Below are 20,149 nucleotides of genomic sequence, written 5' to 3' on the forward strand. Positions count from 1 at the left end.
TTGCCCTTTAAAAGGAGTTCCTTTATCCTCTCAGAAAGGGACTCTTTAGGCTGAGCAGTGTATGAGGGAAATCTGGTAGAAATTAGAATTGAATTTCTCTCATTAAGAAAATACTCAATAATAAAGATATTATATATCCCATAAATTAATTCCTAATTAGGCCGGTACTATCTGGATTTCTACATTCGAAAAGTAAGCTGTACTTTATTTCTTTTCCATTTATACCATCCCCTTTTTGGCATGTAAAAAGGAAGTACAAAAATCCACTAAATTTACGACTACAATTAAAAATGTATATGCATTTTTAGTTTTTGAATTTTGTCTCCATTCATTTTCCAAAGCCTATCCTTTTTTTACATTATTTTATTGCAGCTTAATTAATTGCTACTTGTCTCATTTCGGTTCAACGGTTATAGTACAGCAAAAACAGCACTACGCGTCTATTTACTTTCTTTCTTTTCATAAAAATACATTTAATTATTTACTTCTTTTTATTTCAAATTATTTATTTATTTATTTTTACTAAGATATAGTTGTCTTTACATTTAACAGACACATGCACTAATTTACCCAAAAAAAAAAAAAAAAAGAAGAAAAGAAAACAGACATATATACCCATCTCTACTCTCTAGTCTCTTTTGGTGTATAGTGGATTAGCTTCAGGGTTAAGGTTTGAGACTCACATTTGCTATGGATACATTCAGAATTGGGTCACCGTCTTCTCACACAAACATGAACAACTCCTCCAATTTATCTGATGAAGAGGTTGAACATCAATTTTAATCCTTTTTTTTTTTTTTTGTAATGAATTAATTTTTCTATTTGATTTTTAGTGTTTTCTAGAGTGTTCTACTAGTACTTTTTGGGATCCCAATTTTTTAATTGTTTGGAATTCTAGGTGTTGAGTCTGCAAGTGATTTGATTTCTTGTGGAAAAATTTAGCATTTGTGTCCCAACGAAACAAAACCATGTTCTTGTGTGCATTGCAGATGAATTTGGGTTTCAGATTCAAAAAATATTCGTTTTTGAAGGGATAGCAAAATTTTTTTGCCTGTAAATCAAGATGGTTTTTGCATGTACTATATATAACCATATGATATTTGTTGTGATCCTTTATTTTTTTATTTTTTTTTAATTTTTATTCACTTTTATTTTATTAGAGAAATTTATTTGTTGTACTTTGTTAATTGCTAAACTCCCTTTGCATTAAAAATCTAAGTCATTAAGATTTAGATTGGGAGACACATTATGATGGTAGATCAATTTTTCTCTTTGATATATTAAAACTTAGTTATGGCTAGAGAGATACTTATTTTAATTAGGGTGGAGGAATGTTATATAGCTTTAGCTGAAGTGGTTAGACGTTTCTAATATAACGGTTATCATATCGTATCAATGATACAACAATGATACAATAAACTAATAATCATCGGATACGTTATTAGATATAAAAATGTGGATCCTATAAAATAAATATGTCCAATTATTATTCGATATTATATTGTTGATGTGGTACAACGGTTGTAACCAAGTTTTTTTCTTAAATTGGAAAAAAAGATATGGTCTATTAGGTTTCTTCAAATCTTACTATGGTAGCTAGGTTATAGGAATAATTTTTATGATGCTTTGCATGAAGGGTTTTGCGTCTAAGTACGATACTTGACACGGTTGTATGTCTAACACCTAGATACGGATACGTATCCGTATCCGACACTCATATACGTGTTCAAGCATTATAGAATTGCATGTTTTCACAAGGAAACTCTATCTTCTTTTTTTTTTTTTTTTTTTTTTTCATACCCATAAGCTAAGCCTAACCAATACATCATTCTATGTCCTATGAATGGGACTAATTTTACCTATGTGCTAATCATTTTCTTAGTCAATGTGGTTAGCTTTATTAAAATGTGACATTGTTTGCATCCTATTTTGATTTGTTTCCAAGAATTCAATATGCTATTGCATATACATGACTACTTTCCATGAATATGTTGGTGTTGGGTTTGTGATGTTACATCTACCAAAGAAAAAAAATTGAAAAAAAAAAATATATATATGAACTTTTTATTTGCTCTTCATATATATATATATATATATATAAGATTGTTGCCACATTGAAACTTTAGCCACATTTATCTTCTCAATGCTAGTAGATATCTAAATTAAAATTATGTTAACCATGCTGAATATTAATGGATTTACTATGCTTCTATATTATGCCTGACCATTTTACTTACTCTTTCATATTACTCAATTGCTTTCTTAAAGAGTAGGAGAGTAGTATGGGATTTGGTTACACTTTGTGAATGTTCTTAAAGAGAATATACAAATATTAATTTGCTTTTGTTGCAGTTCAATGTTTACTTGAAGGTCAGGAAAACTATGAATTTGAAGGTGAAGAGGTCACAGACAGTAAAAGATCTAAAATCCCAGGTACATTGGAGGTTTGGAATTCCTGAAAATCTTCAGGAGATCTTTTTCAATGGTGATCTGCTCAGGAATAGCCACAGAATTGATGATTATGGTATTCAAAGAGACTCTGTTCTTCATCTTGTTGTTGACAATTTTGTTGGACTCAAAATCAATGTCAAAATGCCATCAAACCCTGAGACCATTGTCGTGGAAGCGAAACCTGAAGAAACTGTTCGACGAATCAAAATGGTTATCCATTTAAAGGAACTGATTGAGATGGATCTGTATACTCTTGTGTATGAAGGAAAATTGCTCGATGATGACACCACTCTTGAATCACTCAACATTAAGAAAGAAGCAACATTTCATGTTGTTTTCAATCCTAGAGATATGATTTCAATTTGGATCAAAATCCCGAAAAGATCAGATAGTATCAGAATCGAAGCAAAGACCCTCTTCACCATCAATGATGTGAAAACCATAGTTGGGAGCATTCTTGGTGAGTCACTGAGTGATCAGCATCTGATTCATGAAGGCAAAAATCTTGAAGATTTCAAGACCTTGGCTTTCTACGACATCAAAGAAGGATCTGAATTCTTGATGTTGGCTCCGAGAATCCAGTTGTTGATCAAGACTTGGAGTGGGAAGACAATAACTCTGAATGTGGAACAGTCTGACACAATTGAAGCTGTGAAGAAGAAGATTTTCCAGAAGCTGAGAATGCCTCCTCATTTTCTTGGCCTCGTGTTTTCAGGCAAAAGGCTCGAAGATGGTCGCGATTTGGCTAGTTACAACATCCAACAACACTCAACTCTTCATGCTGTTTACTCTCCAACAACAATCCAAGTGAAGTTGAGTAGTATACAGAATAATATGCCGATTAATACCACCATTCGCCAGCTGAAGAGCATGATCCAGAACAAGTTGAACACTCCGGTGAAGGAGGTACTCTTCGGAGAAAGGCCGATGCGCGATGATCATAACCTTGGATTTTATGGCATTCTTAATACTAATAATGTAACAGTTGGGGTAATATCTGATTAGTTTGATCAGTCTTGGATGGCCTTCTGGAAATCTCTGCAGGGTTTTGTACACTACACCTTAAAACTTCCCAACTTTTGTTCTTTTTAGAACAGTTTGTTATCTTTCAGGTAGCTGTTTAGAGCAGCTATAAGTTTGTGTTTTTGGTATTCTGTTCTGTTTTTGTTGAATATACAGATAAAAGTTGAAAGTCAAGTTGTTTTTGGGATTTTCATTACAGAAAAAAGGTTTAGTATGTTCTAAGAAATTTTACTTAGAACAGTGTTTATAATCCTTCATTAATATTTCTCATTAGTTAAATGATGGATGTGGAAGCCAGGTTTCACTTTTGTTTTTCATCATCCATCCAATTGTTTATGAAGGGAAAATTGAAACTAGATTAGCATTACGAAGTTGAGAAAAAACATATACATATTGAGTTCGACTATAATATGAATGTCCGCATATTTTTATTATGCGAATCTTAATATTAACTATTATCACATTGAGATTGAAATCCGCACCATAACATAGTACAGATTGTGCAATGCTCGGCATCTTAAAATTTTCTTATATATATTTGCATAAACATGCATATAGTGTCAATTTCTGTGCTGTGAAGCTCTATTAATATATCGTTTGTTTTGCACGTTCTTCCATATGTCTAAACCCTACAAAAGTACAGATTATTAAACTCAAAGCAAGGGCTTTGTCACTCTGATCTATGCAGGGAAATACCTTTATGATGTCAAAACATTGGGTTTTTATGAAATCGTGTCTGTTTTAGATTGGGGAAAAAAAAAACAATAAAAAAAATAAAATTCAGGACATAGCTAATCTGAGAGGAAGTTTTACTATTTTAATCTTTTACTTTTAATTTCTAGAGATCATAATAAGTGTGCTGATTGGATTGCTAAAAGAGCCCTAAGGGGATTGCTACCCTCTAACTGGACACTACCAATCAGCCAGAATTGTCATATCTATCATTTTCTTGATCTTTGATTAATATATGTTTTATTCCCGTTAAAATGCTATATACAAGGGGCATAAAATAAAAGTTATCAAAAATTTATTTACTAGTTAAACTTTAGTCGCTGAGATTCCGCCACTGAGAATATGTGTAGTCATAAAGGAAGTTTCAACCTAGTTGAGGATATTGTCATTTACTATATATCCTACTGCCACCTCTAGGAGATATTATAAGAAATACGATCCAAATTCACGAGACAAATTAAAATATTTAAACTAAGAACTTTATTAATTTTGGAAATAATTCCTATCAAAAATTTTCTTTAGCCCTTAGCACAAGTCTTATAAATAGAACTTGAAAGATACTCCAAAGTTTCAACATAAGTAGAAGCTAACTTGATGACCCAAGTAATAATAGCAAGCTCTTTTTTTTTTTATTTGCCTTTGACTACAGGGTGTCACCATACACAATTGAATATAGATCTAATTTTTTTTTTTTTAAAAGATTACAATATTATTAGTTATTTCTTTTCTAATAAAAGCTATTTCAACTCGAATCCGGTTGTGGTTAAAATCTATTATCAACTAAACCAAAATTTTGCTGACCTAAAGTGTTTTCAAATTAACAAAAAAAAATAAAAAAATGTTTCTTCATAATTAATAGTGGATAAAGATATTGACAAATGATTCACCAATATATATATATATATATATATGCTGACAAATGACAATGTCAGGTTCATACTTATTTTCCCAGAGCATTTGTGTTTAAAAAAAAAAAAAAAAAAACTTTATTGACATAAAGTGTTTTCAAATTAACCAAAAAAAAAAATGTTTCTTCATAATTAATAGTGGATAAAGAAAAAAAAAAAACTTTATGACATAAAGTGCTTCCAAATTAACCAAAAAAAAAAAAAAAATTCTTCGTAATTTATAGTGTACAATGATATTGATAAATGATCCAAAAAAAAAAAAAAATTACATTGACAAATGACAATGTCAGGTTCATACTTATTTTCCCAAAGCATTTGTGAAAAAAAAAAAAGAAAAAAAAAAAAGAAGGAAAAATTCCATCTACATCGTCGAGATTGGAAAAATATTATTTTTTAATCAGTAAAGTTTTGTAAAATACAAATTGGATCTGTAGTTGACCTTCGTGCATGAAAAATAATTTTATATTTTTAGGATGTTATTACTATTATTATTCAAATTATTTTAGTTGAAACATGCGAAATACTAAATTTAAAATATCATGACCTACTATCATAATATTGTAAATAGTTTCAATTTAATAGAATATAGTAGTAGTGCTACAAAAATAGAGTATTTGATAAAATTGCTTCGCCAATTTTACATTTATCTTGACCAGAAAAAAAATATTACGGTTTATATACCACAATATCTCCTGTAATATACGGTATATTATATATAGTTTTGTAACTATTATTTAAAAAAAAAAAAAAACAGAGTTTTTATCCTAATACATTTGGTTTATAAAAACTATTTCAATTTTATTAGCAAATTGAAAAAATAAATAAAGGTATTTATTCTATACGGATCTGTACAGGATAATTGCTCGAATTTATTTAAAATAGTTAAAAATTTCTTTTGGCACTAAGCTTTTTATGGATAAATATAGACATGTTTATGAAGTAGTAAAATTAATTGGATAGATTTGGATCTGTTTTTAATTTATTATGAAATTTTGTACAAAACAGATCCTAACGAAATTATTTTGACATGAAAATTTTTATACATTATTCTCTATATGCATTATTCTTTATATGTTTAGGATGTTAATATTACTATTATTATTCAAATTATTTTAGTTGAAATTTTGGTTGAAACATGCAAAATACTAAATTTAAAATATCATGACCAACTACCATAATATTGTAAATAGTTTCAACTTAATAGAATATAGTAGTAGTGCTACGAAAATAGAGTTTTTGATAAAATTGCTTCGCCAATTTTACATTTATCTTGACCAAAAAAAAAATATATATATTATAGTTTATATGTCACAATACCTCGTGTAATATACGGTATATTACATATATATATATATATATAATATTTTATCTTTTAAAGTTTTATAACTATTATTTTTTTTATAAAAAAAAATTGAGTTTTTATCCTAATACGTTTGTTTTATAAGAATTATTTCAATTTTATTATCAAATTGAAAAAAGAAATAAAGGTATTTACTCTATGGGGATCTGTACAGGATAATTGTTCAAATTTATTTAAAATAGTTAAAAGTTTTTTTTGGCACTAAACTTTTTATGGATGAATATAGACATGTTTATGAAGCAATAAAAATTTATTTGGATTGATTTGGATATGTTTTCAATTTATTATGAAATTTTGTGCAAAAAAGATCCTAACGAAATTATTTTGACATGAAAATTTTTATGCATTATTCTCTATATGTCTACTATTACTATTAAAAAATTTAGCTTCAAATTCCTTATATTTTGGCCATGGTGATTTTCTAGGCTGTTTGAATTTATTTTTTGGTCAGTTTAGCAAAGAATAAAATTTGATTTAAAATATTTTTGAGTCTTTATTTGACCTAATAATTTTTATATAGAATTCTTACTATATATAGCAAAACTCTGTACCATTTTACTTCTTTTGGACTTGTACTTTATTTTTAATGAATTTTTATGTAGACTGAATTCCCTATTAAATATTGATTTTCAGTTTCTATCAATTAGTTACTAAATTTAATTTGACAATGTTTTCGACCTTTATTTGGCTTTTAAAATTTTCTAGGTGTGTATATAAGTCTCTAGTATTAATCTATAAAATTTCAAATGAATACAAAATTTTATGAAAGAGAGACAAATAGTACATTAAATGAAGATTTCTAGAAATCTAATTGTTGCAATATTTCTTTGTTAACTTTTCAATGAGTTTTGAATAAATTTTCATTATCTTTTTTATGAAATTATTTTAATTATAGTTACTTATGCATGTGTACAATACCCTTATAATTTTTAAAATTTAGTTGATATCGTTTGAATAATGAATTAAATTCTTGTTTAGAGATTGCTTATAGATTAATAGGTTTTATTTGGCTTTTGGGGATTTAATCTTGTTGTAGGCTTATGATTTTAAGATTTGAGAGTTAGGCGATGATGATCATATGGTATCAACTCTTATTCATTTAGTTTGAATTTAAGAGCTTGATTTTAAGATTTATATGTAAAATAATTGTGGTATACAATAGTTGCCAGGACCCGTCTAAGATCCCTCACCAGAACCCTGGACAAGCCCTGATCCTAAGGAACACCACCGAATCTTCCAATGAAAAATCTGACAACATTTTCCCTAAGGGAAGGACTTACCACAAAATTTACTCGCACAAAGTTACACTACTATATGGTACCACCTTATCCCTCCTACCTTACTACAATAATTTCCACAGTGCCAGCACTTCAATAACAATTTATATAAAACACATACGTATATATATGCAATAGGAATAATCAACTAAATAAACAACCAATTATACCTTTAATCCTTCACGTCCACCCATACCACCCATTGATTGCCGTACATTTCAAATATTGTGTTACAACATATACTGATGCGTGATATAAGAAGAAAAGTAAAACAATTATCACATCAACAACAACAATAATAATAGCAATCGTTTTCATGATAAAAAAATAGTACTAATATCATCTGTCATATTTACTCGAAGATAATCATTTGTCCAAGAACTATCACATAATTATAGCTATCTTAAGGACCATCTCACCTGCCCAAAGGCTACCACTTGTCTAAGGACTATTATACTTGCCCAATGACTATCTTTCTTGCCTGTAGGCTGTGATACTTGTCCGGATATATCATATGCTAATAATAATAATAGAAATAATAAAAATAAAAATAAATAATGGCAATAATAATAAAAATAATAATAATAATCATAATGATGATGATAATATTAGTAATAATGAAAATAATTGTAAACATAATTTTGATAAATAATAGTTGTAATATTAATAATGAGAATAATATTAATAATAGTAATGATAATAAAAGCAATTAAGTATAATGTTAGAAAATCAGGTTATGAATAGAATAGTACGAGATCAAATAATATTTTAAATTCAAAATATATTATGAAATATGTACTCGTATTAGGGGCTCAAACGATACCCTTCAACATACTGTGCAATCCATGCTTCCAGCTGTCGCCGGCACCCTATTACCAATACAGTCTGGGATGGTTGCCTAGATTGGCCGTCCAATCCCCTAAACTCATAGGCAACATAATTACGATGCTAGCTCTTCATGGACCACATCGGATCGCTGTCCCCGTACGGTATAATCCATAAAAATATAAAATATATATATATATATATACGAAAAATACTTGATGCACATATTATATACCAGTGGTGTTCTACGGAGTCCAGCGTCCCAAAGCACCGTCTGACGGGGAGGTTAAAGAGAAAAACCGGCATACGGTCGCGTGGTGTCCCACCGCATTGCTGCTTAAATCGTCGTCCCGGCCATGGAGGGGGGCGGCTATGGCCAATATCAAACTTGTCTGCCCTGGGTCCAATGGCAACTCACGGGAGACATTACAACCTGCGCATTAATCATATCCACATCCACCTGTGCGTTAATCACATCCACAACTATAGAACACCGGTACGTGTATGGTGCATCGAAAACCAATAAAAATATTTTATAATATTATAAAATATAGAATTTTGATAAAATATAATTAAATCGTACACCCTTATCAGTTTTATAAAATTTCATGCTCTCTTGTAATCCATCATCAAATACATCAGATTCAATATTTCAATTCCTATCACCAGAATACCAAATCCTAGTGTACATAATTATTCAACACATAAATACATTTTAAATATCTTTTAATTAAATATTTCCTTCAAATCCATAAAATTGATTTACACCAAATTAATAATAAAAGATGCATAAAAATTCATACAGAATTTAAATCACATAATGCATTATTTACATATTAAAATCTTAACATTTAAATCAACAATAGATTTAGTAAATATTAAACCATAATCTCATAAAATTAATCTCTTCCACAACAATTCAATTTCATAAATAATTAAATAATTAAACACACACACACACATATATATATATACTATCCCAGTAAGTTAATATAATTAATTCCTCAACCTACAAATCAATTCATACTAAATATGGTTCAAACCATATTTATTCAATTCAGCACAATTTGACATCTACAATATAAATAATAATTATTTAAATATTAAACAATATATCTTTCAGACTACCATATTAAAATAATAATATTTTATCCAAAAATGGCATTAATTTTCTTATGACGAGGATGTCAAGAATATACCTTCAATTTGCCCCACTGCCACCGGAGATGGCCGGAATCCCAGCGGGGAGTCATGGCCCGTTTTGAACTCCACAATATCCCACAAACGAGCGAGGTTTGAGCCAATTTGAGCTTGGAAACGGACTCAAGGGGTTCAAATTGGTGGGAAAGGACTGGTTGCACGGCCGATAGTCGCCGGAAAACCAGCCAACGGGGAGGAAGCTGACCGCCTGCGTTATGCGCTGATCCCAGTGCGTTAGCCACTCCATTGGCCGGAGATTGAGTGGCTGAGGTTGTGCCATTGTGGGTTGCCGGTTTGTCCAGTACATGTGGCCTGCTGTCGTCCCCATAGTGGTCAATCGACCGGAGATGAGGGAGGAGGAAGGTGGATCCCGTCGCCGGGGGGGTGGGGGGGTGGGGGAAGGAAGGAAGAGAAGGAAGAAGAAGATAAGAGAAGAAAAGAGGAAAAAAGGAGAAGTGTTTTTCCCACGTGGGGAAAGAAAGAAAAATAAAGAAAAAGAAAAAAAAAGAATTAAAAATAAATAAATAAATAATATTAAAATAATAAAATTTTATCATAATAATATAATATATAAAATAATAACAAAAATAATATAATATAACATTTACTTGTGGCTGAGAGGTGGCATTTTCTAATTGTGACACACGGCACCATTAACTAAGTTACATGTAGCATATAATGTTCACACGTTTAAGAATAATATTAAAATAATACGATATTTGAAAAATTTTACAAGTCCATAACTTTAAAACCACATGTTTGAATCGGATGTGCCGCTAGTCTACAAACTCGTATCGACGAGTACTTTACAACCATATATGAGTCAAAACTCAATTTCACAAAAATAAAAAGTCAACTCCGGTATCCTCGGACAGTTCGGACATCAACTTGTTTTGCTCATAACTTTCAAACCGTAACTCCGTTTTCGATGTGCTACTCGTCTATGGACTCGTGTCGATGCGTACTTCATAATGGTACTTCGATCAACCTAGAATTCTTGCTAAGTCAAAAAGTCAAAGTTTGACCTTTCTCGGTCAACGATGGTCAAATCCAGTCAACCTTGGTCAACATGAGAAAATTCCAGCGTACTTTGGGACGGGGTGTTACAATAGTTCTGGTTTTTACTTACGAGAGATTATTGGTATTATTCATAGGTTGTTTATCTTTTGTGGACTTTGCTGGTCAATGTAAGCTACTAGACTTTTTACTGAAACCATAATAAATATATAATTATGATATGTTATTGTTTTATTTACGTTTTCTATAACTTTATGTTTTATGAAATATATATGTATTGTACAATAAATTATTTGATTATTGATATATATATTTATGCTCTGGTTATTGGTACTTAGTAGACATTTATGTGATATGTTATGATATGTTTTCGGGTATTGAGATGAATCATATAAGGATATTTCTCTAATCATTTATGCTTCTTTACCTTCAGGTTTAGACATATTTTTTCATGTGGGAGTACCTACTAATGATCACAGTAGGGGTATGACTCATATCTTCAGGTATGAGTGCTTGTTTTTAAAATTTATGTTTCCCCACTTGTTATATTCCTTACACGCCAATTGATATGGATTATCGATGAGAAAAATTATGTTATATCAAGTCCTACTAAGTAATTAACAATTAGAGATTATATGAAAATTATGTTTATGTTATTAAAGATAATGGTGTTTTAGTTGTTTTCTTTTTTTTCTTTTTTTATATAATAGTTAGCTTGGAGGACTTTTTGGGTGTTGGAGTTTATTTTTTTGTTCATTTTTTTAAGACATTTTAGATATTATTCATTAATAATGTTTGAAGAGTTTTTATGTTTCGCATTCTAGCTTTTATTAAATGTTATACGTATGACTTTTATCACATTTCAAGTATATAGACTTGGGTGTGACAAAGATACTAAGAGTAGTTGATTTGCAAGAGAGCAAAAGCCAAATAATAATAAGATTTGCATTATTAATTCCTGAAAAATAGGACCAGCGATACAGAGAACCTGTAGTTTGAAACATGCGGACCCCGATAAGAGTTAATTTGTCTATATTAATTAATTAATGAAGGGATAAAGTAAGTAACAATTTATTATTGTTCAATATAATTTATCCAAAACTAATCCTATTTAATAGGTAGTATCGGTTACAGATTTATTGTATTTAAAACTCCTTCCTTATTTAAAAAATTGTCAATCATTTTATGTATGAGAAAGTAGATAATTTTTTCCATAATCATTTTATGTTTCCATTTACAAATAATAACATATAATTTATATTGAGAAAGAGAGATATAATCATACTTGGTAGGAGTGGGCAAAAACCGACCTGACCCGACAAAACCGACCAAACCGAAGAATTTGGGTCGGTTTGGGTTGGTTTTTATTGTTTAGTCGGTTTGGGTCGGGTTATACATATAAAAATGTTAGATTTTTGGTTCGGGTTACGGGTTGGAAGGAATTTTAACCCACCCAACCCGAACCGAACCGTTTCATACCCAAAGAGCCATTTTGCAAAAATTATTTTCATTAAATTATTTCTATGAAATTTTGTAAGCCATTGATCTCTCACCATCTAATTACCACCGTTGGATTTCAAGATGAAAACACAATACACAACAGTGACAGCACTCAACAGTCAACACAATCTCAAATTCTCACAAAACGAAATTGAAGCCCTAGCATTCGCGTCGCCAGTCGCCACTCGCAGGCAGCATCCTCCGGCCAGCCACCACCCGATTGAACTCCCAAGCAACGCCACCACTTGAACAACCGCCGGCACCGGACCCAGTCCACTCGTCGCCCTCTCGCCGATCGCCATTCGCCACCACTCGTCGCCCTCCCAAGTCTCAAGCTCTGCAGGTAAAAATCATTATATTTCTTATTATTATTATAGTGATTATTGATTGATTGAAATTGAAATTGATTAGTGATTATTATAGTGATCATATTTCATTTGGTGTTCATGGCCTTCCAATTCTGAACATGGCTCCACTATTTTTAAGTGCCTTTCAGTTTTCATCTTTCAGAAAAAAAAAATAATAATAAAATAAAACAAAATGGGAAAAAAGTTGATAGTGTGGTGGATGCTATCTCCTTATACCTTTTCATCATAAGAAGTTCCTTTGCTTTTATTTAGTGGGAGGTATAAACTTGTACAAATACTTCCCCAGATCGTGTAGTACGAGTACCTAAAACAATATAGAAGGAAAAGCAGAAAAGAAAAAAACATATACATAAAGCATGTTGAAATAGCTCGCTAGAGCCAAATACTTATGAATTCCTAACCCTAGAAGTCAGAAGGATTCGAATTTTCAACCAGTTAAACTTTGTTTCAATGTCAAACACGCCATGTTTAGGATGATGATGATGAAGAGTAAGAGCAAGTAGATCCGCTGAGAATAAGCATTTTATAGGATTGGTTATCGACTTACAGCCAAAATGTTCCTAGATTAAAATGACAGTATATATATATATATATATATACGTTCCAAATAAAGTTAAAAACAGAGAATTGTCAATTTCTGCGTGTGCCAACTGATGACCATTACTTTTCCTTATGGAGGGTCCCTACCTTCCCATATGGTTGGCCATTCATCCGTAACTTGTTTTGTTTCCTTTTGCTTCTTCCTTCCAACTACTTTATGTCGTTTATGATCGCGCAATCATAAATTTGGTGCTTATCGTTTCATTAATTTTCTTGGCTATGTATGTCATGATGATAAATACAAATAAGCATTCACACATATAAATATATATCCTAAGCAATTAATTAATAAACTTCCAAAATTTATGGGAAGCTTATGTAGAAATACTTTAATTGAGAGTCATTTTGTCAAGAGGTAGTATTAATTTGTTGTCTGGTTTCTAAATCAATCGTTTTAATAAAGCAACCGTGGATCTGAAAAATAATATTTATAGTTTTACTTTTCTGGAGGACTGATTCAAAATGGTGATGAAGTGAGAGTATGATTGAGGAAAAAAAGTCAAAGCGTATAAATGGGTTAATTAAGCAACGAGTGGGACTAGCCTTCTTAGATAATCATTTTTGAAGCATTGTGAAAGAGAGTCTAATTATCTCGTATGTAATCTCCTTGACTGTTCTATTTACTTTTATACCAGAACCATATATATCTAACAATTAAGTGATTAAGTACAAGCTGCATATATATATATATTTTTATTTATATATTTATATATAATTATATATGAGGTTCTTTTCCTCAAGTCACTCAAAATTATTTATGCATAACTAAAACTTTTTGTCTTGATAAATATGAATAAAAACCTTAACCTGCATTTTTTGTTCACAATCGCAGAATATATTGGAAGAAAGCTACTTCTTCAGTCACCTTCAAGGACCAAACAGCTTGCCTGAATCACCTGTTGGACAGGCTTCTCAAACTCTCAGCAGTCAGCACTAATTTGGGCAGTGAATCTAATTCCTCTCCAAATGGTAGAACAGATGTGGCAGGTTTGATAAGCTTCTAATTCTCTGGAATTTATTCTCTTTTAATTTCCTTTGGTGGTTGTTTCCCATTACTTAAAGAATCTATGCTATTTTAAATACATAAAATATTATACATGGAAACTATGGAATGCTGTTTTTTCTAATCAGTCTTAACACCAGGAGTTTGGATGGAAGAAGTGTATAGCAAACTTTTTTTTTTCTATTTTTTCTAATTAGTATTGCAATTTTATTTTTTTTATTTTGCTTTGTGGTCTAATATATTTTTTTCCCCTGTTTTGTAGATAAAATCAAACAGCCTATCGTGACTTGCATAAATCGAATAGCATTCCTTTCCTTCGTTTAATTCCAAGATCACAAACAATTGTGTGATTGTCTATTATTTGGAGGTAAGTTACTTAGCCTTTTTCTCGTTATTTTTGCATGTGGGAAGGTCAAAAATTGCTTTTGGAAAGTGTAGTGAAGCATAGGCTGTGAAATTGTTTGCTGTGAAGTTTGGAGATTGTGAAGTGATGTGTGACTTGATTGCTGTGAAGTTGTTAATATAACCTGGCCTGCTGATTTTGACAGCTATATGTATATATATTTGTATATATATATATATATATACATATATGTATATGTTTATTTTGTTTTTAATAGGTTCTAGATGGATGAGGGCCACAATGATTTGTATGATATTAATGAATTGGAAGAGTATTTAAATGAATCAGATAAAGCTGAATCTCAACCTTCACAGTTGGATAAACCTTATAAAACGCAAAAGAGAAAACCTTCTAGGGCTCCATCTTGGGTTTGGGAACATTTTGAAAAAATTCCAGATTATGATCCAAATAATCCTAGGTGCAAATGTAAACATTGTGGGGTAGATTATGCATGTAATACCAAGAGATGTGGAACTAGTACATTGTGAAACCATTTGATGAACCAATGCAAAAAATACCCTAATAGGATGGAGGATAAAAAGAAACAAGTTCTTTCATTTGAAAGTGGTAGTAGTAATTTGGTCTCTATGAGTACAACATTTAGTAAACAGGCATGTAGGATTGCATGTGCAGAAATGATCATCATGGACGAGTTACCATTTAGCCACGTTGAAGGAGAAGGGTTTAGAAAGTTTTGTAATGCTTTGAACCCTAAGTTTGAACCGCCATCTCGTAAAACAATTTCTAGAGATGTGTTTCAGTTGTACTTAGATGAGAAAAAAATTTTGAAGAGTGTGTTTTCATTGAGGAAGCAAAGGGTTTGTCTTACGACGAACACATGGACTTCCATTCAAAATAACAATTACATGACTCTTACCGCTCATTTCATTGATGATGATTGGAAGTTGCATAAGAGAATTTTAAATTTTTGTATTGTGCAAAATCATAAGGGTGAGACAATTGGTAAGGTTATAGAAAATTGTTTGATTGAATGGGGTATTGAAAGGGTTTTCACAATAACGGTTGATAATGCTTCTTCAAATGATGTGGCTGTTAATTTTTTGAAAGAAAAATTAAATTATTGGAAAGGAAATGTTTTGGTGCTGTACATATTGTAAATTTAATTGTGACATTTGGATTAAAGGAAATCCATGATAGTATTGCTGGAATTCGTAATGCTATTAGATATGTTCGATAATCTCCTTCAAGGTTAAACAAATTTAAAGAATGTGTAGAGAAGGAGAAAATTGAATATAAAGAAACCGTGGTTTTGGATGTGTCTACTAGGTGGAATTCCACCTATTTGATGTTGAACTCGGCTTTGAAGTATCAAAAAGGTTTTGATAGGATGATAGATGCTGATGGACATTATCTTGGATATTTTGAGGAAGATGAAGTAGGAAGGAAGAGAGCCGGACCACCTCTAATTAAAGATTGGGATAGTGCAAGGGTTTTTGTGAAATTTCTTGCTACTTTTTATGAAGTTACCTTAAAGTTTAGTGCCTCTTTGACTGTTACTTCTAATATATGTTTTCATGAATTGAGTTTGATGTATAATGCACTTGTTGAATGGAGTAATAGTCAAAATCATTTGATGGCCGATATGGCAAAGAAAATGTTGATAAAGTTTGACAAATATTGGGGTTCACTTGGAAATGTCAACAAGTTGTTGCTTATTGCCATTGTGCTTGATCCACGATATAAGCTGGAATATGTATCATATCTTTTTGAGGATGCTTATGAAAGTGGTATGGTTGAATCTTTGACTAGGGATGTAAAAGATACTTTAGTTAACCTTTACAACTTCTATAAGGAAATTGATTCTATGAATGGGAGTTCTAAAGTATCAAATTCAAATGATGGTCAATCAATGCAAGCACAACAAAGTGGGATGATGATGGATTCATTGGATGATGGAAGCATAGATGATCGTCGGCGTTTGAAAGAATCACAATTTAAAAAAAGAAAAATGGAAAAAAATGTATTGGAAATACAGAATGAGGTTGATAAATTTTTGTTTGATCCATGTGAGGATGTGGAGAGTGAGAAATTTGATATTTGGGCTTGGTGGAAAAATAATTGGACAAAATATCGAATTTTATCTCAAATTGCAAGAGATGTATACGCCATTCCAGTTTCTACAGTAGCATCCGAATCTGCTTTTAGTACCGGAGGGCGTATTCTTGATGCATTCCGAAGTTCATTGGGTCCAAAAATGGTAGAGGCTTTGATTTGTTCTCAAAATTGGTTGCAATCAAAGCCTATGACGTATGATTATAGAGTTGAAATACCAATAGAAGATGTCGCATATTATGATTCTATTGAATCGGGTAAGAATTTTTTTTATTATTATTATTTGTAATTTTATTTTTATTATCTATTTTAGAGTTTTTAGAATTTTTTAGTAATATTTACAACTTCTTTTAGCTTACTAATTAATCTAATATCATATTTTAATTTGTTTAGGAGCATCTTGGGTTACAAAACAAAGTTTACCTCCACCTAATTGATATATGATTACTTGGTAAGTTTGTTGTTAATTCCAAATCATCAATTATCTTTTAAGTTAGATAATATTTTAGTAATACACTTAATGTTTATTGATTGCTAATTCTTTACATTTAATGCTTAATGTTTAATGTTTATTTATAATTTTAATGTTTGTTGAAGGATGAATGGAATTTGATTTATTGAGGTAGTGAGCTTGTGGTTGCTGCTGGTGGCTTTTCATGCAATGGAGAATGTGGAAGAAAACAATATTTAAAATAATTTTTATTTTTATGGATTATTAGTTTATTTAATTATAAGTTTATTTTAAAATTTTAGATTTCAAATATGGGTTGTATTTTATTTTGTAGCTAATAATGGTTGTAGACTTGTTATATACTTTATTTGTTGATGTATGGTTTATAATTGGGTGGTGGTAGTTGTAGATTTGTATTATAGTTGTATGATTATGTGTTGTATTATTTAATATGTTTGATGCTTAATAATTAACTTATTTGGTATTTTTGTTTAGGTGGATGGATGTATGTTAAAATTATTTAATTTAAAGAATAATTTGAAAAGAATATCTAATTTAAAATATAGATTGATGATTAAAAAGGCCTAAAAATTTTTTTATACAATTTTTGTCCAAAAAATACCAAATTCGAAATATATATATATATATATACAATTTGGGCCGAGGCCCAACACGAAGCCCAGACCGGCCCAACCCGCAAATCCAACCCAAACCGATCAAATATGGTCGGTTCGGTCGGTTTCGGGTTGTATATTGGGTTCGGTTCGGTTCGGTTATGTAACCAACCCAAACCGAATTGGTCGGTTAGGTTTAAAAAAACCCCAAAAACCGAACCAATCCGCACCGAGCCCACCCCTAATACTTGGACTTGGTTGCCAATGGCGGTATAGAAAGAGAGAGAGAGAGAGAACAGGAAAAGCTAATGGCGGAATAAGACAGGGAACAGATAGAGAATAGAGGTTTAGGGTTTAGCAAAAGATAAATATGACATCATCTTTTAGCTACCTTTTAGACTTTAAATTTGTGCTTTTCGGCCTTGCCGTGATGACTTTTTTCAATCATTATCCAGGATGGGCCTTTCTAACCCTGGGCTAGAGGAGTGCTTAATTTGGTGTCACAACAATATTGCTCATAATCTCAATTACCATTTTTTTTTTTCCTGATAATTATTGGTATTGCGGCTATGCCACATTCGAACCTGGACAGGGGTAAGGAATGAAGCATGATACTTTAAAGGGTGATACCTGCCTACTTCACAATCTCAGTTACTAATGACTTAGTAAATATTCATTATGTATGTTTCTTTTTTCGTTTAAATTAAATTGTGTATTATCAATATATATACATAAATATATATATATATATAAATTGTGTACAAAATTAAAATGTTGTGACAAAGTAAATCCTTGTATAAAATTAGATTCCATTTTGCATTTATAACTAGACGAGGTGTCACACCCCAAGTTTATGTACTTTATATTTGAAATGTGATAAAAGTCATATTTATAACACTTAATAAAATTTATAATGCGAAATAAAAAAAATTCTCCAAAACATCATTAATAATTAAAATCTACAAATATCTCCATAAAAAAAAAAAATGAACAAAATAAATTCCAACACCCAAAAGATCCTTCAAGCTAACTAATATAAAAAAAAAAAAACCAATTAAAACACCATAATCATATGCAAAATTCAGCTATCTTGAAACTATGGTGTAGTTGAAACCATAACTACGATGTTGCCGCCAAAGCTGCCGTCAGTGATGCCGCAGATGCTGTGTACAATCCTGACACTGCCATTCATGTTGCAAATGCCACATTACATGCAGCTCATGCCCATTGTTACTTCACGGTTTCCCCAAGATGTTTGCGAAGTGCAACCTCACTCGCATTGTCACCAAATGTTCTGAAGATGCAAATGATATCCATAGGGATCAGGGCGTTACAAATGCATGAAGTAGCATTGACCAGGAAATTTCCATGAGTGGTTTTTTTTATGCCAAGAATGCCAACATATTGATTGCAAATATGATCACTAGTAAAGCCATAGAACTTCTGAAGTTGGGCCATGAGATTGTAGAACAAGCCACATGCATAGCTCAACGTGTTACCCTATAGAGAAATACTAGATTAGGGTATAGGGGGGCCAATTTTGTTGTGGTTAACTATATTGTCTATAGTTTGTCTGTTGTACTTATTTTATTGTCTCTTGAAACATAGTATGAAGCAAAACACTCTTTAAGACATTGTTTGGCTATATATATAATTGACCATCAGCACGTGATTTTGTAATTTCCTTTTTTGTTATCATTTTTATTGTTTACTCCTATAAAGTGATTTATTTATTTATTTATTACTATTATTATTATTTAGAAAAAAATATGAGTCTTTCAAATACTAATTGCAAGGCCATAAAGGCATTTGCCTAGGCCCAGCCACTAAACAGAGGCTTTTTTGTGAATCCATCCCATTCCCTTTTAAAATAGTCACAATAGCTGCACATGATTTGTATTAGACTTTACACACATGATTAACATGTGGACTAAAATAATATAAAAGATATTGTATTTTATCCTAAAACAAATGTCATACATGGAGTTTCATGTAATTTCAAGTCCAAAGTTTAGTATTTCATTTTTGTTTTTTTAAACTTTTTGGTTTTCACAAACAAAAAAATGTTATTTTTTTGGTGAATAGTATTTCATGTTTCATGGTATTTGATACAAAAGAAATGTACAAGTTAACAACAAAGAGAATTTTAGACCATGAAATACATCCATTGAAATATCGCAGGGCTTTATAAAATGGGTAAACGTCTTATGAAGTTTTTCTACTTTACGACTATGATGGTTAATGATTAAATTAGGCCTGGCAGTTTTCGTGTTAAATCGTGTTTATGTCATGTTCTTGTCGTGTTCGTATGAAATTAAATTAACCCAAATACGACTTGTTAAAC

General features: G+C 30.9%; 1 protein-coding gene across 1 annotated transcript; it reads left to right on the top strand.

The window, feature by feature from the left end:
* The first annotated feature begins 624 nt into the window (after positions 1-624).
* LOC107404106 (uncharacterized) lies at positions 625-3,694 on the top strand. Its single transcript, XM_048478208.2, has 2 exons — positions 625-765; positions 2,353-3,694. Exons 1-2 carry the CDS (start codon positions 691-693, stop codon positions 3,454-3,456), a joined length of 1,179 nt encoding a protein of 392 aa, XP_048334165.2. The 5' UTR covers positions 625-690; the 3' UTR covers positions 3,457-3,694.
* Positions 3,695-20,149: the final 16,455 nt, after the last annotated feature.

This window comes from Ziziphus jujuba, chromosome 3 (assembly GCF_031755915.1).
Source record: "Ziziphus jujuba cultivar Dongzao chromosome 3, ASM3175591v1".
Lineage (NCBI taxonomy): Eukaryota > Viridiplantae > Streptophyta > Magnoliopsida > Rosales > Rhamnaceae > Ziziphus > Ziziphus jujuba.